At 42.9% G+C, this 25,687-nt stretch overlaps 1 protein-coding gene across 1 annotated transcript in view; it reads right to left on the minus strand.

Moving 5' to 3' along the window:
* Positions 1 to 1,235: 1,235 nt before the first annotated feature.
* The window catches only part of LOC112222672 (disks large-associated protein 4), a 46,532-nt gene continuing 22,080 nt past the window's right edge, over positions 1,236 to 25,687 (minus strand). The window contains exons 5-10 of the mRNA XM_042300360.1: positions 12,085 to 12,527; positions 11,203 to 11,297; positions 9,332 to 9,846; positions 7,802 to 7,893; positions 4,939 to 5,103; positions 1,236 to 3,675 (exon numbers count right to left, since the gene is read on the minus strand). Of these exons, the coding sequence (XP_042156294.1) occupies positions 3,436 to 3,675; positions 4,939 to 5,103; positions 7,802 to 7,893; positions 9,332 to 9,846; positions 11,203 to 11,297; positions 12,085 to 12,527 (1,550 nt within the window). The 3' untranslated portion in view covers positions 1,236 to 3,435. The remainder of the gene's footprint in view (positions 3,676 to 4,938; positions 5,104 to 7,801; positions 7,894 to 9,331; positions 9,847 to 11,202; positions 11,298 to 12,084; positions 12,528 to 25,687) is intronic.

A 25,687-nucleotide genomic window follows, 5' to 3' on the forward strand; every position in this document is an offset into this window, starting at 1 on the left:
AGTTCCCTGTCACTACTGCACGCCCTAGCCATGTGTAGCAAACCACGTGGATTTGGACAGAGAACATTCATTAGTAGTTGGTCATAGTGTGTGAGAGATAGTGAGAAGGGGGAGGAGACTGCATTCTTCAGTGTTTTGTCAAACAACAAGAAACAAACACAATGAACCAGTATCTGGCTACCACTAAAAGTCTTAATTAGCTATAAAAAAAAACATTCTTTTTAAACAGTACTTGTTGGAAATGTTTTTTTTTTTTGTAATGACCAACTGTGAAAATGCTGTTCACTGGTAGTATACAGTTCACTCTGCCTTTTTTTATAGAAGTTGTCTCAAATTGCACCCTACTCCCTAAAAACAGTGCATTACTTTTGAAAAGTACTTTCAAAGCGGGTTCACTTTGTAGGGAATAGGGTGCCTATGGGTCACGCCCATGGCGTCTCCCCGCAACCATTGGAGTCTTTTAGAGAAAGCAAAATATGTTTAGAGAAAAGGAAATGCTACACTAGCTACACTCTAGTAGCTCCGATGCTATGATTTAGTTACTAATGTTTTCGACAGCAAGCGGTCTTCATCAGAGTTTCATCATTTGAAAGTCACCAACTTTTGACAGGTACCCTCTAACAAAATGTCCCCAAGTGGTGAATTAAATACCATTGTATTTCAAAACGTATTGATCTCTCACACCCAGATAAAGAATGTATTACCAATATTTTCATTTGACAAGGTTAATATGTTTTATTAGATGAGCGATTAGGCTACTTTTTAAATCACTTGACTGGAATCATTCCATTTTCCACATTTACAGGCCCCTTGAGAGAGTGAATCACCTGATGGCTGTACGGGGCGGCAGGGTAGCCGAAGTGGTTAGAGAGTTGGACTAGTAACCGGAAGGTTGCAAGTTCAAACCCCTGAGCTGACAAGGTACAAATCTGTCATTCTGCCCCTGAACAAGGCAGTTAACCCACTGTTCCTAGGCTGTCATTGAAAATAAGAATTTGTTCTTAACTGACTTGCCTAGTTAAAAAAAATGGATATACATACCACACAGGCAGAAAGGTAATGCATTTCTTTTTTGTTAAAGGACCAACAAAAAAGAAATTAATCAAAGAAATTACAAATAGATGTACTATAAGAGATGTAATCATTTTTTTTTTTTTTAGGTAGCTGGGGATGATATTTAACAAAAAAAGTAAACGAAAACTGCAACAATGGTAGGCAGTGGTGTGACAGGGTGCTTAGTTAAACATCTTTAATGCAAACAATGTGTTCTGCTACATTCAAGAATGAAATCCTTCCCTCCAAAACTGTCATGGACAATTGAGATGAAGTGCAAACTATTACCTGTAATAGTGTGTGTGTGTGTGGGGGGAGAAGAGCTTCCAACATGGTTTCACATAGTGCTACTGAAATAGTCTAAAGCAGTTTCCTCTCCTAGTCTCCTAATCCTCCCTCGAGTCTCCTCGAGTTGTCCTTTCCTTTCTCCATCTCTTTTGAATAGGCCGCCTGGTCAGGAACTGTGACGTGGGAAAAGCCATACAGTAGCACTGAATATGCAGTGCAGTGAATCACAGACCATTTACATGGGTATGTGCAGTGTGGAGAATAGGCGAATACAACCACTGTCATTTAGCAGGCATTAGTCAAAGTTATTTGATGCTTAACCTCAAGTCCAAATTGGCCTTAGTTTCATTTGCTATCCTATAGAGATTTGAAATGGAATTAATGGTTGACGTGACTGGAATTTGAGGTGGAACTAACCACAACTTTCCCATGCATACCGAGTAGTGGTCCCATATGTGAAACACACCAGCATCTGTGCAAACTCATTTACAATATTAAATAACTGTGATGCCAAAACACCAAAAGGTGAATTGTAGAGAGGGAAGTTGAGGCAGAAGTTTGGGAGAGAAACCATTTTGAATTATATTGCTGCCGCAACAAGCTTGAGTTGCTAGAAGTACCTACTTTATAAAACCCACAGACTTTTGAAATGTTCAATGAAATAGCCACAATGATGCAGCATGATAACGTTGTTAAAAGCATCCTGAAATAACAAGGAAACAATAAAAACTCAATCACTTTTTGCCCAGTGGGACAGTTCTCAAATGGTGGTCCTGTCTACGTTTACCACAAAACCTGAATTATATTCAATTGATCTGATATACCTACACCATGGTTGTATTCATTAGGGAACAACGTAGCGAAACATTTTGCAATGGAAAAATAAATGAGAGTTTCCACCAGGTTTCAGTCTGTTTTTTTCCCCCTGTGTGGTGCCTTATAAAACGTTTAGTAAATTCACAGACCAATGGAGACACATGCGAGTGCAAAGTGTGGCCATTGTCATGGGACTGTGGACATTGTCATGGGACTGTGGCCATTGGCTGATGAATACATCCTCAGACCAAAAATGGCAGAAAACTATATCTCAATGGAAAAGTAGGATCTTCAAACGTTATTCCAGTAAATATCGACGTGTGAGTGTAGTTCGAGTCGGTTATAAAGTACCGATTCTTTTTTTTCAGATATATATTTAAAAAGGTTGGACAAAAACATACATTATGTTTTCAATAGATCTCACTTATATAAAGTTGTGGTATTTGACATGAAATACCCCAATCCTCTATTTCCTAATTCAGTTTTCAGTGCCTTGCTCTCCGAAACTGCTCATGAATCTAGAGCTGCAGGCAAGGGCTCATACAAAACAGATAAACACAATGAAAACAAAAAAGCACCAGGAAGACATAAGATAGCTGTGGGTCTGATGCGTGTGTGTGTGCGCTCCTCCGAATAAGTGTGTGTACATTTGACCGCATGGTGGTGTTGTGCAAACTATGGGTGGGCCAAGGCAAGGGAGAGGGAGGGGCATTGGAAAGCACAAACGCTTGTCCGCATATTAGATCTCTTATAGCCAAGATACAGGTACATCTAAAATAGTCTTGATATAGTTTCTTAATGAGATAATAATAATAATAATACCATCAACAAAAAAATGTCATAATTTGCAAAATACTTTTGTGTGTATGTACTGGTATGTAGGCTATCTGCGGCGTTTTAAATGTGTGCTGCATTATGTCATGTTTCGTGTTTTGTGTGGACCCCAGGAAGAGTAGCTGCTGCTTTCGCAAGAGCTAATGGGGATCCTAATAAAATAACCCCCCAAAAAGTTCTAAAAATAGTAACAAAGGCTGTGGTTTAGGTTTTTCCATTGCAGCCTCGTGAGAGGAGACAAGCATTCCCCATATAGTCTACAGCCCAAATGTTCTCTCTCTCTCTTTGTTTCTCACTCCATCTACTGTAGACTGGCGGCCACCAAGACCAGACGACCCTGCATGTGGTGAAAAGACCCCAACCCTCCCTCTCTCCCTCCCTCCGCCATCATCCCTTCCTCCATCCCAGTTTCTCTCTCTCTCTCTCTCTCTCTCGCTCTCTCTCTTAGAGGCGAGTCTGGGCCTCAGGGACATAGATCTCGATGCTGTCGGCGCTCTCCGTGGCAGAGTTCTGCCGGACCGAGGCGGCCCTCTTGGCAGCCAGTAGGCGCTTGCGGGCCTCCGTCCGCTGCTTCTCCGCCGAAGAGGTGGACGAGGCGGAGTCGGCGCTCTTCTCGCGGCCCAGCACCGGCCTCCCCTTACCGGGCTTCTTTGGCACTGGAGGAGGGGCCTCTTTCTTGTCCTCCTGGTGGTGGTGGGCCACAATGGATGGAGTCAACCACAAGGGGGCAGAAAAGACATGGGAAAGAGAGACACGGGAGAGAGAAGGGGTTGGGTGGAGGGGGGGGTGGAGGGGGGAGAGATGAGAGTGAGAGGATGCAAGGCGTTGTTGCTGTAGGAAGAAAGCCTTGTAACTCCATTAAAAGCTGTAACTTAATATTTTATGACTTTAGGACCAAGAAAAAAGTATTCAAAATAGCATCTGATTATTAATAGCTTTCGTGAAATGTATGTTCATACATGGTTTCAGTTTGTTTCAGTTTTGGAGATACAAGGTTTTATTCTGAAAGCAACGAAACAACGGAGGGTAATGCAGAGGTTGCAAAAAAAGAGCATTGTGTCATTTGATAAACGTAGATCTTTGACAGGGACATTTGATTATGGTGAAGCTTTCTACAATAAAATGTACAAGGTGGCTAACTTGACACAGGGCAAATTATATGGACAACACAGATAAAATACGTTGAATATAGGAGATTTAAGGTGACACTTTGTCAGAGTAGACGCTGAACAATACCTGTGTGAATAACATGACGAGGACATTAAAATGGTCACACTCGATTTGGCCGTACGCCATAAAAGTGTCACTATATTCATATAACTTAAACAAGACATAACACACATCAATGCTGTTATGACGTACAGTTCAAATGAAGTGTATCCCATTCGATGAATCACACTGAATCTAATGCAATGTCACTGCAGAAGAAGTGAAACGGCGCTGCATGGACTCAAAGCAGTTGAAGCACACATCCACCCAACTGCTCTCACCAAAACATACTCCTTCCACTACAGTCAATCCAGCAGCCATCAAACTAACCGTTCCCTACACACACGCGCGCGTGCACACACACACACACACACATCCGAGATAGAGCGAAAGCCAGGGCTGCATTCCATGACGTGATGCAACCTTTGCCATTGCCATGCAAGTTCGACTTCAGAGCGGAGCATTTCTTTTACCGCTGACATGCATGCTCAAAGGAGGGGCTTAAAAGCAGAAACAGTCCAAAACAAACTGCCCTCTTTGAGATTGAACACCATGCATGTGTAAAGGGAGATGGCTTCTCTCTAGCCCCCTTTACATTGCGCTGGGAAGCCCCTTTAAGTGTTCCCCTCACACAGGGAGGGGGAGAAGAGAGAGGGGAGATGGGGAGGGAGGAGAGAGGCCAGTTTCGGCGGCTTTCCTACCCCAGTCTGGGCACTGGGCAGCAGGGGTGGGAAGTACCTTCCGCTCGGGGGGCGAGTGGGCCACGGCAGGGGACTGCCAGTCGCTGGACTTGAGTTGGTAGAGCTCGTCAAATTTGAGGCTGATGTCCTCGATGGAGAGCTGCAGCAGGTCCCAGAAGCCCGCCAGGTCCTGGGCTGTGGGCCGCGGGTTGGCGTTCACATTCTGGAGGGAGGGAGAAAAAAAAAATATAAAAAAAATGGGGCGTAGGTGGAAGAGGGGGGAGAGGGAGAAATAGTGAAAAAGAGAGTGAATGTTAGAGGGGGAGAGGGAGAAAACAAGAGAGGGTTAAAGAAGAAATTGAAATTCATCGAGTCTTGCTCTGTCCACTTTGCATACTAGAGGGAGCTGTCCTACAACACGATGTCAGTGAAGACCTCTGTCCCACTGAATAGATCCACGTTTCCCAAACTCGGTCCTGGGGACCCCAAGGGGTGCAAGTTTAGTTTTTTGCCCTAGCGCTACACGGGTGATTCAAATGATCAACTCGTCGCCAAGCTTTGATTATTTGAATCAGCTGTGTAGTGTTAGGGCAGAAAACAAAAAACGTGCATCCTTGGGTTCCCCAGGAATGAGTTTGTGTAAATCATTCTGTCGGGATGTGTAGATGTTGTTTGTCCTTGCACTCAAGTGTGCTACTGTATTGTCATTTGACATTTGCCTCTGTAAAAACCTACGCTGCTGTCCTGGGGCAGGTCTTCCTTGAAAATATATTTTTTCCCCTGCTTGATAAAGTATAAGAAGTCAAATGAAATAAAAAGCACAAAAAAATTCCCTTAACGCAAGGTAGAATGACCACTTTACATAAGCAGTATACTGACTGTATAGGGACTTGGGTGGCACTTTGTTTTGCCGTGCAAGCTAAGTCTGTCAGAGTCTGACGGACGGCTAGACGGTCACACTTCCACTTGTTTTCTCCACCTGACCCACTCGTTCTGTGAATAATGCGCTACCAGACTATTCTTTGTTATGGTTGGGTCTCCCTGGTTATGGTCGGGTCTTGTGTGGCTCAGTTGGTAGAGCCTGGCGGTTGTGGGTTCAATTCCCACAGGGGAGCAGTATGAAAAATGTATGCACTCACTTACTGTAAGTCACTCTGGATAAAAGCATCTGCTAAAAATTTTAATATATATATTTTTTTAAATGCTTGCGTTTCCTGCCATCTGTTCAACTAGACTTAGTTCGAGGGACCGTTCTCATTCTGTGGGATTTAAACACAACAAAGTACGGTAGAACTAACTGTTTCCAGCTGAAAATTGTATGTATTGAGAGAAATTATCTGGATTCTGAATAACATTTCTCCTTCAAAAGGGACATGTTGTGTAATGATAGGGGGAAATCCCAATAGGTAATTGTCCAATAAATACAAAAAAAATGTAGTTTTATTTGTAGGATAGAAGTTGTATTGGATGTCAGACCATTTCTTCTGAATATAGATGCCTTTTGATAGAATTATATCAGCAAAGAACAGCACAGCCCAAAAGGCTCAATACACAACCATTCATGCAAAACATGAGTTCAACAATATGGTGGCATTAAAACTGACTCACATTACAACCGACTCATTGAACACAAATCAGTACCCCTTTCTTCAACGATACGCACACTGAACTTTATGGCCACATGATCACTATTCATAAAAACGGCGTTAACACCCATGGATTCTTGGTCCTCTGTCTGAATAACTGCACGTCTAGTTCTCATTTGAGAGAACGTAAAACATTCAGTCAATGATGACACTGAATTCCCCTGAGAATAGGCTACAAGAGGATGCAACCAACAAAATGCAGTCCTTTGCCTGAACGTCAGTCTTATCCTACTGATTGGGGCTGTCATAGTCTGAGTCCGCTGTACTGTGATCATGAGATCAGTGGAATGATGGGATACAGAGAGACGTGTCCGACTTTTTAAGGGTGCTTAACCCGTCAGGTCGGGAAAAGCCCGGTCAATTAATTTTCCATTGACCTTACTGCCTGTTAGCATTCAGCTTGTCACTTAGCTTGCCTAATGATGTGATGTGTGTACGATCAGATGTGGAATTTCTTTTTTTGTGTGCTTTTTTGTAATGTTTGGTTATTTGACGTGTGTGTAGAGTATGGAATAGTATTGTTTTGTCTGGTAATGTGGTGATATTGTTTTGTCTGGTGATGTTTTTGTATGGTAGTATTGTTTTGTCTGGTAATGTGGATGTATTGTTTTGTCTGGTGATGTTTTTGTATGGTAGTATTGTTTTGTCTGGTAATGTGGATGTATTGTTTTGTCTGGTGATGTTTTTGTATGGTAGTATTGTTTTGTTTGGTAATGTGGATGTATTGTTTTGTCTGGTGATGTTTTTGTATGGTAGTATTGTTTTGTCTGGTAATGTGGATGATTGTTTTTGGTGATGTTTTTGTAGTAGTATTGTTTTGTTTGGTAATGTGGATGTATTGTTTTGTCTGGTGATGTTTTTGTATGGTAGTATTGTTTTGTCTGGTAATGTGGATGATATTGTTTTGTCTGTTTTTGTGATGTTTTTGTATGGTAGTATTTGTTTTGTCTGGTAATGTGGATGTATTGTTTTGTCTGGTGATGTTTTTATGGTATGTTTTGTAGGTAATGTGTTTTGTCTGGTAATGTGGATGTATTGTTTTGTCTGGTGATGTTTTTGTATGGTAGTATTGTTTTGTCTGGTAATGTGGATGTATTGTTTTGTCTGGTGATGTTTTTGTAGGGTAGTGTTGTTTTGTTATGTGATGTTGTTGTGGTGGCATAACAAACATTGTTTGGTCTAGTCATTTGATGTTGTTGTCACCGGGTAGTATTGTTTTGTCTGTTTATGTGATGTGTGTATGGGTGAGTTGGAATATGCAGAGGTGATACTTACCAAGTTTTGTTCACACAGCCCTCTGAACTGCTCAAATTTCTTGGTCATGAGGAGCTGAGCACTGCCCACTGCACTGCGGACCTTCCCCAACACTGCAGATAACAAACACACACACAGATTGACTCAAACAGACAAGACAGACCAGACACATTTTGCTGTGCATTTGGAATACAACGCTAATCAACAGAGTGAATTGAATGTCTATTGTTTCACTCAGGAATGAAACCCTAAACTAGGCTAATGGTAATAAACTCTTCCCATAGCTACTGATGTGTATCAGGTCTTACTGTACATCCATTTCCGTACTGTCTCAAAAACAACAAGACAGTGTTCTTGCCATGTACTGAGTAAATACTTAGAACACTACCATCTTGAGAGAGATGTGGTTGTCTACACACTTCCCCCTGTCTGTACAACTACATTGAAAGCTAGCACACAAGGGAATCTGTGAAAAGGATTTGTCACACAGGGAGAAACGAGATGATTTGCGAGGGAGAGCAACCTGTTTTAACAGGAACATTACATTGTAACAGCAAAACATGCCAACAACGTTACCAAAATGAACCCCAAGTTAATGTTGGGCGTCTAGACTAGAGGTGGATGTTAAGGCCATGTCAAAATGACCATGTCAGAATGACTCCATAAGAGGGCAACACGAGAGGATCACAATGTCTTTATGACATGGTTTTACTGCTGCGTCAGAAGTAGAACGAACATCTGCATTGGTGAAATCTGACCACTGGATGATGAGGTTGTGGAATTGAGAATAGGGACCAGCGGAACCAGGTATTTTTCTATGGTCCTGCAGTAATCCGATTTGATGTCGACTCGATCTTGCCAACAGTGAGAGAAATGCACATGTGAGCACGCATACACTGTGCACGCGCAGATACACACATGCGTGACCTTGGCTGGTTCTTGGTTTGATCTTCTGATATAGCGTGCGTGCTTGACTGAGATGATGCGTCAGGACTGTGCAGTGTGTGTGTGTGTGTGTCTCATGCCTACTCTCTCTTGTGTGCTGTGTCAGCCTGATGTTGAGGCGTTAATATTATCTGGGTCTGTAATTCGGTCCAGAGTAGATTAGTGTAATTCTAGTATAACAGGTCTGTCTGTGTGTTAACCCCAGGTATTACCGCCTCATCCACTGCAGTGTGTGTGTGTTTGTGTGTGAATCCTGTGGTTGAACCCTACTTCCAAGGCTTTGAACCTTTGGATCGATTCAGTTCAGGTCTAACCACTATCTAGATCAGTCCATCCGCATGGTGTGGATGTTAGTGGGGGCTCTTTCCAAAAGAATAGGCTACATTATGTCATCTCAGAAAAACTTTGCATAGAGTTGAGTTAGGGAGAGGTTTGTCCCGGAGCATAGTCTGTTGTCAGGGTATGACCTACTTTCTGATAGGTTCATGATCATTATGTCTGCACAGGAGCAAACATTTTCAAATGAAAGCGGTCAATGATAGTTGTAACTAGGGTAGGCAATTGTTTGTATATGTCCTGCAAGAATAGAACGATTAGTTGTCTTACCCTCCTCTGAGAGCTGGTTGTCTTTGGTCTCTTGCTCCATCTGCTGGCACCAGCCCTCCATGCGGCCCGTCTCCGCCTGCAGCAGCTTGAGGAACCAGTGGCCGTCCCGCCGGCAGGCAGGGCCTGGAGGGGGCACCGCGTTAGGGTTCCCGCTACCGCTATTTCCGTTCCCGCTCTCCAGCCAGGGGTCCGGAGGGGGCAGGGATGAGGGGTCCAGGGCCGGGTCCATGCTCTCGGAGAAGGAGTCGGAGGAGTCGGACCGTGTGGTGGAGCGGTTGAGGATCTGCCGAAGCGGAGGTGGCGACGTACTGGTGTCAACGGTGGGATTTGATCCGTTGCCCTTGCTGACCTGGCTGCTGCACGGGGGCGAGGCCATGGATTGGCAGGCGCTGTTGACCATGCTCTTCTTCTCGGTGGCGGGCTTGGCGTGGGAGTTGGCGTGCGAGTTGATGGGAAGGTCCTGTGTGTCAGAGTCTGTCTCCTGCTTGGAGGCCATGCTACTGGAGCGACTGTGCCTGAAAAAAAAAAAAAAAACACCCAAAACAGTGAGAAAATAGAAAGCGGTCAATGTTCCATCAATATCGATGGCAAAACAGACAATGCATCTCTAATAATGTTATTCTGTCAAAACAATGGATAAGTAACACCAACCTGCAATCAAAAGCCAACCAAACCAACCCCAACTGCTTCTGTAACTGAGCCAACCATCCATAACAAAGACTAGAGGACAGAAATACGACCTAGCCTTTTCCTGCTGCAAAACAAACCAAGGAATGTTCTCAACGCCAGCCACTACATCCTCTACTGATCAATACAGGTATAAAAACAGAAGACGGATATCGATCACAGTGTAGCGTTGCCTTGTCGACATGATGCGGTGGTGCACTCAGCTTGGAGGCAGTAGACAGGAGACACAGAACATAGCCTAAACCATAGAGATGGATAGAGAGCATACCACACAGTTGACAACGTTAAAATGGTGAAAGCCCTCCATTGCATTGCACATGCCATCGCAGTCTTTTGTGGCAAGTTCGATCTCTATCGATCTCTATGACTCATCACGTGTACAGGTAAAGGGCTTGGCTGGGGAATGGTATGTTAGTGCAAACCCTGACCTTTGTCTGGACCTTGGCTACAATGCTACCTTCTGATTGAAGTGATAGAACAGGAAACGCCAAACAGGGGAATGGACGTTCATCTGTGGAAATATTATGGATACTTGGCAGTCTGAATATCCATGGTTAAGAACAGGATAATAATAATAATAGATGGGGAGGGAGGTAAAATACATACTTTAATTGTTGGTATGGGGTGCCAATAAATAGCATTTATATTTTAATTAGAAATAGGACTAGGAGGTGGTGTTTTGAAAATGAGTATGTTATCGGTGGACATTCCGGTATAGAAGCTCTTTGTTTAGGCTCTGTCTATGATGTCAAATGATAAAGGCCACATTCAGATGTATTCAAATAGTGAGATAATTCTGACAACCAACTGGTATTTGCAAAACAGCATGAAAGCTAGGAGGGAGGTCAAAGAGAGGGAACAAAGGGGAGTGAAGCCAAGTGTGGCATGCAAAGACTTCCTGGCATTCAAAATATTGCGAAACTATGTAAAACTACATGACAAGTACTACGCTACAGAACTACAGAATGACTTTCAAATGTCGCATGCGTCATTGTAAAATAGCTTATGTAAATATTGTATGCTCTTGGCAACATAGCAGGTGTGTTACTGTTTTCTCACATTATGTATATTTTCTCAGTGTCTACATCAAAATGGCCCCTCAGAAATGAATATATTTAGGCAACCTTTTATTGTGTGGAGGAGAAATGAACGGGAGTCACAAACGGGACAGGAAGTGCACTTACCAGCCGTCGTCCGCCTGGATTCCGATTGACTGGAATCTGGCCAATGGTGGTGGCGGTGTCTCCTCTCGCTGGACTTCCTCCTGAATGCAGTCAACCTAACAACCGATCAAAAAAACAGTATTCAATACAAAACATTTGTCACCTGGAAAAGGTTGTTTCCGGTAGAAAATCTGTGGTGCTCCAGGTCATATTTTTTTGCAGTCGATCTGCGCGCCTCAGAAGATTGCTACTATATATAATGTTTATGTGGTTCCAGAGACAGTAAACACTTCTGCAGGCATTGTGAGATCTGACCATTTGCATCGCGCAAAAAAAGAACCAGCTGCCTCATTCTAGAGACAGTCTGAAAAAAGAATCTACATTAAATAATGAAGTGAAAGCATAATGTTTTCCCCAGGCAAGGATGGGGAGAACTCTTTTGAGTTTTTCATTTTCCAGATGGCACTTTTTCAAAATTCTAATTCAGCATGCCCCATATGAGCTGTAAGCATAAGAAAAATACATGTTTAATTAGCACAGTTCACTGTTTGTTTATTCTTTAAAATGATCAATGGTTAGGTTAAATAGCCTCCAGCAGCCCAATGGTTGCACGCCAGTCCATTGCTGGACCTAAGCCACACTGCCAAACTTGTACCACAGACACACTTACTCTAGCACTTTACCTCAAACACTAAGAAACATACTGTGATATTACTGAATCTAATGAAACATTAATGACTCCACTGTAACACCACTGACAATACCATAATGTCACTGATAGTACTTTAACGTCACAGATAGTACCGTAATGTCACTTATATTACCGTAATGTCACTTATATTACCGTAATGTCACTGACTATACCATATCGTCATTGACTAAACTGTAACGACGCGCTCCAACCTGTATCCCTATGGAGGATAGCTTTCTCCGGGGCACGATGTCCGCTCGTGGCTCCTCTGCTGCCAGGCTCCCTCTGCTGCCGCCTGTCCTCAGGGGTTCACGGTGGGAGTCATTGGTGTCAGTCCCGGTGGTGGCGTGGTGGACGGTGGTGGCGAGGGGTTCCCGGTGGATGGCAACGGGCATGGGGATAGGCCGAGGGACACCCCGAGCCAGGCTGTTGGCGCGCGTGCTGTCGAGGCTGTCGGAGGAATTGCTGTGTGCCTGGCTAGACTGGCTGGTGATGGTCTCGCTGCGACGGTCGCGCTCAGACTGGTGGTCCAGGTAGGTGTCCTGGGCCGACTCTGTGCTGCTCTGCACCGTCACCGAGATGTAGGGCTTGGAGGTGGTGCGGGGAGGCACGGGCGGGGGCGCTGGCTTCTTACAGGTGGTGATGCATGTGGAGACTGGAGGGGAGGGAGAGAGAGTTTTGAGTTTTAACAAGTCTTTATTGTTCAACAATGATATACTGTAAAGCTTTGAGGGTTCAGAGAGATCAATTCCTATGAAGTGGCGTCAGCGTGAATTTTGAAGGCCACTGTACTTTGTCTGTTCATTTGCATACCAACAAAACTGATGTCAGGGAAAGTGTCACCACCTTTAATATAAGACACCTTTATCTCCAAGCAGAAATAAACGAACCAAATGCACGCTAGATTAGCGCGAAGGAGGAACACCCGCACCAACAGGAACATTTTAAAGCGGAGAATTACATTTACTGGCACACTGAACATACAGTACATACCGTGCACATAATGTTCTACATGTGGTTAGCATGAGTCGCATGCGTCAAAGTCCAAATTCCGATTCTGTCAATCAAATAATGAATGCAATTGCATGTGAACAGGAAGTACAGATCACCACCGGCTGATTGCTGAGTGGAGCCTATGGAGCTTTCACATAGCTCGATGAATAAGACAATTGATTCAAGTAATTCCAGCCCAGAACACCTAGCCCGAAGAACACGATGCCAATCCCACGCTTCAGGTGATGTGACTGACTGAGGACGGATGCATCGAGAGACAGAGCAATTCCTGGTAATGGGAGGACCAGTACCCGAGAAGCAGCTCCAATGGAGTGACTGACCATTCGGGGAGCAGGTGTGCTGCTGAATAGCGCAGATCCTGTTTTTTCAGACCGTCTTTGTTTCTCCTCCTGTCCCATCGATGCCTCCTCCACTGAACCTACAATGCCTTTTCAATTCAAACTGCCTCAACTTCATCCCAAGTCAACTGAGGCTTTCAATCTTCGTCATTTACATGTTTTGTTTGTTGTTTTACCTTCAATGCGCTTTTGAGATTATCTGAAGTATTTTGGGGGAAAATTCTTAACTATTATTATATATGTAACTCGAGTATGCCTAGAAGGCTCAAGTCTGTTACGTTTGTAATTGTTTTTTGGCATTTATTTAAGAGGACCTCAATGAAAATGTTTTTTTTGTTTGTCATCCTCGATTAATTTAAATGCATTATCCACTTGTCTGGTTGTATTGTGTTTTAAATGATCAAATAAATCTATCAATCCATGGCAGAGTAACCACCCTGCTACACTACAGCCATCAGCCATTGAGGGAGTGATTCCTTTTATATCAATGAAGGCTGCTATACTGCCTGCGTTGCGTTGAGTCCAATGGAATCGTCGAGGTTCAATTCGATGGCTGACGCGCGTTCATTCTATCTTGGGAATTGAAATAACGAGAAATAAAGATGATTTTGGTTGGTTTCTGGTGTAGCAGGTAGAGTGTCGAATTGACACGATGCTGATGGCGATGCAACGCGACACGTGTAGCGTTGCTGAAGTGTAAGCGAAGGGCTGTGGGGATGAAGTTGAGAAAGAGAGAGGGAGAGAGACAAGAAGCACTCCCAACTGAATAGAAGGAGGGTGTTGTGTGCAATCTGTTCTGCTACATCAGCATTTAACTGCGAAGGCCAATTCTACTCATTCCCCTCTTTGTCAACAGAATGGTGACATACATTACAGCAGGTGACATGAGGGACATATTAAGGACGATACTCAGCAATAATAGAATAACTAAAAGGAACTCACCACTGTTGGATCACCAAATATATATATATATTTTTAAATGGTTAGCATTTAGCAGACACTCTTACCCAGAGCAATTAGCGTAAAGTGCCTTGCTCAAGGGTACATTGATAGATTTTCACCTAGTCAGCTTGGGGATTCAAACCAGTGACTTTTTGGTTACTGACCCAACACTCTTAACCGCTAGGCTACCTGACGGAGTTCCTATTGTGTATTTTCATTATAGGAACTCCATTCCCACCCACGGCTTATACCCCACCTCACACTAATGCTTTTCTAACAACATTTAATAGTGACTTATGTTTTTTTTTTTGCCGAGTCATGATAACTAAGCTCGTGACCCACAATTGGAGCCATTAGGCTGTGTGTGTCCAAATCGACAAGGATACTGCCTTTGGATTGGGACACAACCATAGTCTGGTTCAGTACATAAAGCACACATTCATGGCTTGCGAGACGAAAGAAATGCTTTCAGTCATCACTGTAGCCCACGTGTTGGAGTATAAGTAGGCTACATTAAACCACTTACTGATGCAGACTAGTTCAACACTAGTTCAACACACTATCATAGCTTATTGTGAAAAATCACAGCTTATAGACAAAAATGACTTATCCGAAATTTGTGACAGGCAGACGATAAAGTCCACTTTTCCATGTGCATTAAACGATTTTCATCACAACGCATTTTGCGTGTATTATACAATTTTCTTTCTTCATAACGCATTTGTGTACAATTCCAATTTGATGTGGCTAACATTAGCTAGGTTGCTAAAGTTAGCTAGGCTAGGGGTTAGGGTTAGTCAACATGCTTAGCTAAGTAGTTAAAGGGTTAGGTTTAGAAGTTAGGTTAAAGGTTAAAGGGTTAAGGGAAAAGTTAGCTAACATGCTAAGTAGTTGCAAAGTAGATAAAAAGTAGTAAAGTAGCGAAAAAACGAAAGTTATCCGTGATGAGATTCGAATACACAACCTTTGGGTTGTTCGACGTTTGCGTTATACACCTACAAATCCTCCCTGACCAACTCCCTCCTATCATTTCTGTTTTAAGTAACCTACTGTCTTCATCTGTGATTGAAATGTACTGTATACAAAATCATGTACTGCACATGAAAACATTTCCAATGAGCAATAAGTGTCTATTTAACGGATGGACTAGCTACATATTATTGACCAAATACTTATTTTCCACCATAATTTGCAAATTAATTAATTAAAAATCCTACAATGTGATTTTCTGGATTTGATTTCTTCTCATTTTGTCTTTCATAGTTGAAGTGTACCTATGATGAAAATTACAGGCCTCTCATCTTTTTAAGTGGGAGAACTTGCACAATTGGTGTCTGACTAAACTTTTTTGCCCCACTGTATGACCCTATACCTGGCATGTAAGTTTCTCACTTATGGGTGGCACAAATTGGGATTTGGGGGAGGGGAATATGCAAACTAAATTCTGTAGTATTACTATAGTTAAAAAACTGTAGTGTTTTTGGGGACATTACTGTAATATTAATTATGGTATTCTACAGTATACAAGACAATTTTATACTAAGTACTACACATGATCGAGGAATACTGCAGTGTGGGGTATAGTATTCTACAGTATACTACAGTTTACTACAAAATTCTATAGTAAGTATTGTAGTATTCTATAGTAAACTGTATTATTTTTTCTTGTGGGTGTGTTCAGTAGAAATGTTCAGTCCTTGATAGACAGGGGTCAGGGGTGAAACTAATCCAAAATGGCACAGTCAAAACTATACAGGAACTTATAGTGATAATGACATTGTCACTGAGCCCTATTCTGTGTCGACTGTAACCAAAAGAGTTGTCACTGCTGTTGCCTTTTGATCACACCACAAGAAGTCTTCCTTATGGTCCTATAAAATGTAGTGAAATGTGAGTGTGATGAGTATTTCACAAAGAGGCAGTGGTTGCTATGTGAAACTTTGACACCATTTATACTTACAAATGATCTTATTTTGAGCCAATATGCTACAACAGGAAAATATTTTTCAGAAACCTTTTTAAACCTTGAATACACCTTTGTAATAAAAGGGGCAAGCAGGATCCTGTTCCATAGGATGCTAATTTCAGGCTAGCATCATGCTACAGATAACTCTGTGGTGGGTCCATTTTGAGTGTTTGAAAATTAGCGTAGCTGCCTTTGATAGAGGACATTTCTTTCACAAAAATGCCAATGTTTACTGTAGCCCAAAAAATGGCTTTCACACAACTTTGCTTCCTTGTTTTCCACTCCTTATGGAGCTTAGTGTGGGTGGGAGGGGCTATGCAGCAGGTCTATGTAGTAGAATTAGCAGGGACATTGGCTTAGTAATAGCCAGGGGGAGCTAGATAGCATTTTTGGGACTTGGGGTGGGAAAAGGTCCAAGTGTAACAGAACAAAAAAAATCCACAGGAATTTAACCACTGCGTGTGCTTACGTCACCACCCCACAAGACTGTGGATTTTGTGTGACGACACTTCTTTCCAATAAGAATTCCTTAAGTGTGTCCTAAGATGGATATGGTCATGTGTCCTTTTTATATGACTTGTGGAGAATGATCATATTTGAATAATATTTGAAAGTGGAGATGAATTTAGCCTGGTATAATTCTGGATATATACATACAGTGGGGAGAACAAGTATTAGATACACTGCCGATTTTTCCCACTTACAAAGCATGAAGAGGTCTGTAATTTTTTATCATAGGTACACTTCAACTGTGAGAGATGGAATCTAAAAAAAAATCCAGAAAAATCACATTGTATGATTTTTAAGTAATTAAATAGCATTTTATTGTATGACATAAGTATTTGATACATCAGAAAAGCAGAACTTAATATTTGGTACAGAAACCTTTGTTTGCAATTACAGAGATCATACGTTTCCTGTAGTTCTTGACCAGGTTTGCACACACTGCAGCAGGGATTTTGGCCCACTCCTCCATACAGACCTTCTCCAGATCCTTCAGGTTTCGAGGCTGTCACTGGGCAATACTGACTTTCAGCTCCCTCCAAAGATTTTCTATTGGGTTCAGGTCTGGAGACTGGCTAGGCCACTCCAGGACCTTGATATGCTTCTTACAGAGCCACTCCTTAGTTGCCCTGGCTGTGTGATTCGGGTCATTGTCATGCTGGAAGACCCAGCCACAACCCATCTTCAATGCTCTTACTGAGGGAAGGAGATTGTTGGCCAAGATCTCGCAATACATGGCCCCATCCATCCTCCCCTCAATACGGTGCAGTCATACTGTCCCATTTGCAGAAAAGCATCCCCAAAGAATGATGTTTCCACCTCCATGCTTCACGGTTGGGATGGTGTTCTTAGGGTTGTACTCATCCTTCTTCTTCCTCCAAACACGGCGAGTGGAGTTTAGACTAAAAAGCTCTATTTTTGTCTCATCCGACCACACAACCTTCTCCCATTCCTCCTCTGAATCATCCAGATGGTCATTGGCAAACTTCAGACGGGCCTGGACATGCGCTGGCTTGAGCAGGGGGACCTTGCGTGCCCTGCTGGATTTTAATCCATGACGGCGTATTGCATTACTAATGGTTTTCTTTGAGACTGTGGTCCCAGCTCTCTTCAGGTCATTGACCAGGTCCTGCCATGTAGTTCTGGGCTGATCCCTCACCTTCCTCATGATCATTGATGCCTCACGAGGTGAGATCTTGCATGGAGCCCCAGACCGAGGGTGATTGACCGTTATCTTGAACTTCTTCCATTTTCTAATAATTGCGCCAACAGTTGTTGCCTTCTCACAAAGCTGCTTGCCTATTGTCCTGTAGCCCATCCCAGCCTTGTGCAGGTCTTCAATTTTATCCTTGATGTCCTTACACAGCTCCCTGGTCTTGGCCACTGTGGAGAGGTTGGAGTCTGTTTGATTGAGTGTGTGGACAGGTGTCTTTTATACAGGTAACGAGTTCAAACAGGTGCAGTTAATACAGGTAATGAGTGGAGAACAGGAGGGCTTCTTAAAGAAAAACTAACAGGTCTGTGAGAGCCGGAATTCTAACTGGTTGGTAGGTGATCAAATACTTATGTCATGCAATAAAATGCAAATTAATTACTTAAAAATCATACAATGTGATTTTCTGGATTTTTGTTTTAGATTCCGTCTCTCACATTTGAAGTGTACCTATGATAAAAATTACAGACCTCTACATGCTTTGTAAGTAGGAAAACCTACAAAATCGGCAGTGTATCAAATACTTGTTCTCCCCACTGTATATATTTTTTTTTTACCCCCTTTTCTCCCCAATAGGTAGTTACAGTCTTGTCATATCACTGCAACTCCAGTACGGACTCGGGAGAGACGAAGGTAGAGAGCCATGTCTCCTCCAAAACACGACCCTGCCAAGCCGCACTGCTTCTTGACACACTGCTCACTTAACCCGGAAGTCAGCTGCACCAATGTGTCAGAAGAAACACCGTCCAACTGGTGACCGTGTCAGCGTGCATGTGCCCGGCCAGCCACAGGAGTCGCTAGACCGCAATGGGACAAGGACATCCTGGCCGTATCCCAGATAACGCTGGGCCAATTGTGCGTCGCCTCATGGGTCTATCGGTCGCTGCCGCCTGCGACACAGCCCGGGCTCGAACCTGGATTTGTAGTGACGCCACTCGGGAGGCCCTAGCCTGGTGTAATTCTAACTACCCAGATATGTTTATTATTCACCTACGTGAGCTGAATTTCCTAAATGACAAGCAGTTATAGTTAAAGGCTAACAACAAGCACTAAGCATGACACATACAATATAGGCCAATGCCATGGCACATCACATTTTGGACATCTAGGCAAAACTGGAGCCGTCCTAAATCAAAAATGCCATGACCATTTTCTAGCACATTTCCTGAGGCAATCCCCCAAAATGTTTTACCCTTGGCCTAAAGGAAATGTGTACGACTATGACAGCTCTTTCAAAACAGCTCAAACTTGGTACGAGGCGTGGTGTGAACATAAAACATACAGGAACTCAAGTCCTTTTGTTCACCCGACTTAGAATTCCTCACAATCAAATGCAGACCGCATTATCTACCAAGAGAATTCTCTTCGATCATAATCACAGTCGTGTATATTCCCCCCAAGCAGACACATCAACGGCCCTGAAAGAACTTCATTCAAATCTATGTAAACTAGAAACCACATATCCTGAGGCTGCATTTATTGTAGCTGGGGATTTTAACAAGGCTAATCTAAAAACAAGGCTTCCTAAATTCTATCAGGACATCGATTGCGCAACCCGGGCTAGCAAAAACCTAGATCATTCCACGACGCATATAAAGCCCTCCTTTCAGAAAAGCTGACCACGACTCCATTTTGTTGCTACCAGCCTATAGACAAACTAAAGCAGGAAGCACCCGCACTCAGGTCTGTTCAACGCTGGTCCGACCAATCGGACTCAATCCAAACTCGTTATTAAGCTCGAGACCCTGGGTCTCGACCCCGCCCTGTGCAACTGGGTCCTGGACTTCCTGATGGGCCGCCGCCAAGGGTGAGGGTAGGTAACAACATCTCCACCCCGCTGACCCTCAACACTGGGGCCCCAAAAGGGTGTGTTCTCAGCCCTCTCCTGTACTCTCTGTTCACCCACGACTGCGTGGCCATGCACACCTCCAACTCAATCAAGTTTGCAGACGACACTACAGTGGTAGGCTTGATTACCAACAACGATGAGACGGCCTACAGGGACGAGGTGAGGGCCCTCGGAGTGTGGTGTCAGGAAAATAACCTCACACTCAATGTCAACAAAACAAAGGAGATGATCATGGACTTCAGGAAACAGCAGAGGGAGCAGCCCCCTATTCACATTGAAGGGACAGTAGTGGAGAGGGTGGAAAGTTTTAAGTTCCTCGGCGTAGACAAACTGAAATGGTCCACCCACACAGACAGTGTGTTGAAGAAGGTGCAGCCTCAGGAGGCTGAATACATTTGGCTTGTCACCAAAAACACTCACAAACTTTTACAGATACACAATCGAGACCATCCTGTATGGCTGTATCACCGCCTGGTACGGCAACTGCTCCACACATAACCATAAGGCTCTCCAGAGGGTAGTGAGGTCTGCACAACGCATCACCGGGGGCAAACTACCTGCCCTCCAGGACACCTACACCACCCAATGTCACAGGAAGGCCATAAAGATCATCAAGGATAACAACCACCCAAGCCACTGCCTGTTCACCACGCTATCATCCAGAAGGTGAGGTCAGTACAGGTGCATCAAAGCGGGGACCGAGAGACTGAAAAACAGCTTCTATCTCAAGGCCATCAAACTGTTAAACAGCCATCACTGACATTGAGTGGCTACTGACTCAACTCCAGCCACTTTAATAATGGAAAAATGTATCACTAGCCACTTTAAACTATGCCACTAATGTTTACATACCCTACATTACTCATCTCATATGTATATACTGTACTGTATACCATCTACTGCATCTTGCCTATGCCTTTCAGCCATCACTCATTCATATATTTTTATGTACATATTCTTATTCATTCCTTTACACTTGTGTGTGTATAAGGTAGTTGTTGTGAAATTGTTAAGTTAGATTACTTGTTAGATATTACTGCATGGTCGGAACTAGAAGCACAAGCATTTCGCTACACTCACATTAACATCTGCTAACCATGTGTATGTGACAAATAACATTTGATTTGAGGCTGGTCTTTCCATCGAGATGTACAGTATTTCAAACCCTAATATTGTTATGTCAGTAAGTTCTCCCTATGACTGTCCATCTCAGCTACTCTATGGGCACCAACTTTTTCAAAACCCTCACAGCAGCTTTTAAAAACCCTAGCAGCAACATAAACATGCGTGGGAACTCAGAAACAAACACTCCAAACAAAAGATCTGTTGTGTGGCTTGATCCACAGACAGCCTTAGCCTCACTATGTGTCCCGACCTCACCTAATTCATGTTGCACGGTATACCAAAGCTTTTTCGATACTAGTACATGAAAAACAGTTCGGTACTAGATTTAAAAATAAATTTAAAAAACTTTCGGTACTTCTGTCAAATGTGTCTCACATCGTCTACTGATTGTGGATCGAGTCTCTCTAGCAGCACAGCTGATGTCCCCTTATTACGTGTGAGCACCGTGCCTGCTCCACTTTTAGCCTGCACTGTTGAGTCTGGGCTGCATCATGTTAGCTCCCCACCACAGGAGGTTGGTGGCACCTTCATTGGTAATGACTGGAGAAGAATATGTGGAAAGGTATCAACAAACACATGGCTTCCATGAGTTTGATGCCATTCCATTCGCCCCGTTCCAGCCATTATTATGAGCCGTCCTCCCCTCAGCAGCCTCCACTGCAGTCCCCACTCTTGCTGCAAAGAAGTTAACAAACTTGAATAATGCAACACAGCGCGCAGAAAAGCTAAAACTGTTAATTACTGTTCGCAAAACAAAATGTCCATTACAGGCTAGAAGAATTTACAATGCAAGAAGATGTATGTAGCTTCCATCTTAGTAGGCTAACTTTCTTAGCTTACTGCTAAAGCTAACATCAATTCACTACCCTAGTAACTTGTTTGTGATAATATGCAAACCACAACGTAAAATATTGCTGATTTGAAAGCTGATCGTCACAAAAAAAACGTTATTAATTCACTTTGTGTCCTCCGTCTCATGTCTCTCCCAATCAAGATCATGTTCACTAGATCCTTGAACTGATTGTGTGTAAATGATGTCATGGGTCTTAAAGAAACAGCACACACTTTTATAAAAGAAGAGATCGCTTCATCGATGCAAATGTTGTTGATCAGTACAATAAAATAAGTCCCAAATGCATGCACACTCCTATTGAATATGCATTCACCTGTATTGTGTGATTACGCCTAGGCTACATCTTGATTTACCCAGTTTATCGATAGACTAGAGATTTACCATTCAAATAAATAATTACAATTGTGGTTATGTAGTTAAAATATTATTTTTTTTATTTTTTTTTTACAAATGTATTATTTGATTGTATAATTGATTCATTAAAGCATACATTCAAAAATCAAACATGTCAAATGTAATGATATTGAACTCAAAAGATCTATATGGATGCAATTCTGGACCTGGGCTAATACGCCTTTTTTGTTGTTGTTGCCATTGTCTCGTTGTGGTATCAAGTACCGCGATGGTATTGAGTATCTTGATAGTAAACCTGGTATCAAAGTCCAAATTCGGGTATCGCGACACTACACCTAATGATACGCACAGATGAACTCACTCGCGTCTTGCTGTAAACCGCCAGGCTAGTTTTTGCGCTGCCTCGTTGCTGCGTCAAAGTACAGGCTAGCTCTCGGTTACCGTAGAATGGCTGGTCTGGAACTACTAAGGCTTGTCTCTAGGTGAAAGGACAGGCTGCACCACTGAGAAACTGTACGCCCTTGTGTCACTCCAAAACCACAGACAACTCATGAATAGTCTCAGTGTAAAACAACTGCAAACGTTCAACGTCTTCTCACTGTAAATGTAAGGAACATCGCGAAGAGTATCCAGAGCAACAAAAAAATAATTGTCTTGTACAAAATGGTACATAAATCCCTACAGCAAGGTCAAGAGCAAGAGGGGGGCCTTCACTTGGAATGCAACAACAATACACAGAATGTTTCAAATACATAGGTTTCACATTGACAAAGAACGTAACAGCATGACAGGTTGAGCCCTGAATAATGGATGCTCTTCGGGATGCTCTGGCTTTCACCATTCCGTCACTACTAGCAACAATAACACTGTACCCAGTTGCTTCTCTCTCTCCTCATACACTAGAAGTTGCCTCACCTCGCATATCTAGTTCAAATGGTGCCGTCACATTCTTTCCCACAACAGTAGAGCTTTTAGAACTGTCCAACAATGGCAAATAGCTTGTGTAAAGGACGAGTACAAGTACACATTTCCAATGTTGTCATCCATCTCTTCATTGACATACCACCGATAACATAATCAGTAACTACTGTGGCTGGGCCCCAGGGAAAGAGTTTTCTAAAGAGAGACAGGAAATCAACACATGCTGTCAAAGATGTACTGCCATATATCGACCGTTGTGAGTCGTTGATTCCTGTGTTATGTATGGGTCTGCGGGCCACACTTAATATTGCAAAAACCCTATACCAGAGTAAATATCTGGGTAATACATTATAATATATGTAATTACCCTGTAATAGGATAGAAGTAAACGCTCTTATGGCTTGCTTACCATTTTTTGCAGACGTTTTAGAAAACGTATTATAAAACAGGTTAGCACTGTGTACAGTAACTGCTTGTAAGTAAGATTATATGACATAAATTATCTAAGACTAGGCCTATATGAGAACATATTCCCTCATAGGTACACAGGAATAAGACTTTTGTGAATTAGTCAATGTGTTTCCCTGCTGTTTAATGCTATACCTGTATCCCCGAGCTTTTGACAGACATCCATGCCAGGGGAAGATAGTGCTGAAGGGGGACTAGTGACCACTGCCTGTCTACCAACTCTAATAACAGAGACGTCGACAGGGCTGAAGGGGCTTGTCGTCGCAATGGCAGCTATGTGATATGCTGGCTCCACTCCAGATTCCAGTCTGTATGTTTGTGTGCATGTTCAAGACGCATTTTTTGGGTACTTGCCCTGCCTTATGGGGCACCAAGTGGCATATTATTATTGCATAATTACAAACAGTCTGCCCAGAATGTATCCTTGTGTGAACCCCCCCAAAAAAAAAAAAAAAAAATCTGATTCTCTTACAAAAAACCCTAACAGATGGAAAATCATAAATGACCTCTTTTCAAATCACACAGAGATTATTCATGCTGGTTTACATGGTTATTGAGGCTGTGGGTTTTGAGTTTGCCTATAACCTACATCAGGCTAGCTCTGTGACAAAGAGATGGATACAGAAGAGAGGACACATCTCGAGAAGGGGGGAAAAAAAGGGTGCATCTCAATAGTTTAAAGTAGCTTCCTTTAGTTGTCTTCTTTAGGTCATTTGCACGGGACATTAAAGAAAATGACAGGCGAGAGGAAGCCACTTGAGACTTGAGATGCACCCAATTAAATGTGAAATGTGTGATCTCCTACCAACACGGGAAGAGAGTGCAGCTGTCTCCAGAGTACATTTCCCTCCCAATTTCTGGCTATTATGCATAAGTCACTCACACACACACACACACACAACATAAGACAGCCCCAATGTGCGATGACTGCGATGACGCAACTAATCTTTCCGCCAGTTACGTACATAATGTTGATGCTGACAAAGCTTGCTTTCAGAAGCCATCTGCAAAGCAGTTTAAAGCTTTGCAAACAGTCCAGCTAAATACTGTTCCTGCTTAATGGCACTAATTGAATACAGCTCAGGCGGTACGGGTTGTTGGCTGCCACCACCACCAAACTGAAATCCTATTAAATAGGAGTAGCTGTTCTGACTTAAACAGAAGGACTAAATCAAAAACAACACTGGAAACCCAGAGATTTGTTCAAAATGTTTACCCTGACTGGAAGGCGTGTGGACAACGGTGCGGTCTTCTGCCATCTGTATTAACAGTCAAGCTATCAACTGGCGGGACTCTAGTTCACCATAAGTTATTGGAAGTGTAAAAAAGAATACATCATGGACAGATGCAAACTAAGCAGGATAGTTGTCATGACAAGTCATTCCATCCCACTGGGCACATACTGGTTGAATCAACCCTGTTTCAACTCCCGAGTGTCACAGCGGTCTAAGGCACTGTATCTCAGTGTTTGAGGTGTCACTACAGACACCCTGGTTCGAATCCAGGCTGTATCACAACCAGCTGTGATTGTGAGTCCCATAGCATACCACCCTGCATACCACTGCTGGCTTGCTTCTGAAGCTAAGCAGGGTTGGTCCTGGTCAGTTCCTGGATGGGAGACCAGATGTTGCTGGAAGTGGTGTTGGAGGGCCAGTAGGAGGCACTCTTTCCTCTGGTCTAAAGAAAATATCCCACTGCCCTGTGTAGGGTGCTGTCTTTCGGCTGGGATGTTAAACAGGTGTCCTGACTCTCTGAGGTCATTAAAGAACCCATGGCACTTATTGTAAGAGTAGGGGTGTTAACCCCGGTATCCTGGCTAAATTCCCAATCTGGCCCTAAAACCATCACGGTCACTTAATAACCCCCAGTTTACAATTGGCTCATTAATCCCCCTCCTCTCCCCTGTAACTATTCCCCAGGTCGTTGCTGCAAATGAGAATGTGTTTTCAGTCAACTTACCTGGTAAAATAACTAATAAAAAAATAAGACAGTGCACAATTGACCCAGCTTCATTTGGGTTTGGCCGGTGTAGGCCATCATTGTAAATAAGAATTTGTGCTTAACTGACTTGCTTAGCTCAATAAAATAAAAATTTAATAATATAAAACTTCTATGTAAATTGTCAGTGTATTGTGATGTGGAAAATACGACTTAACCTGACTAACAGGTTGTAACATCAATATAATTTCAACATAATCATTAGAACTGTTTATATGTTGAACTTTTGTTGAAAAGTCCACATAGAAATGTAAACTTTTTTTTATACGA

Source organism: Oncorhynchus tshawytscha, linkage group LG02 (genome assembly GCF_018296145.1).
Source record: "Oncorhynchus tshawytscha isolate Ot180627B linkage group LG02, Otsh_v2.0, whole genome shotgun sequence".
Taxonomy (NCBI): Eukaryota; Metazoa; Chordata; class Actinopteri; order Salmoniformes; family Salmonidae; genus Oncorhynchus; species Oncorhynchus tshawytscha.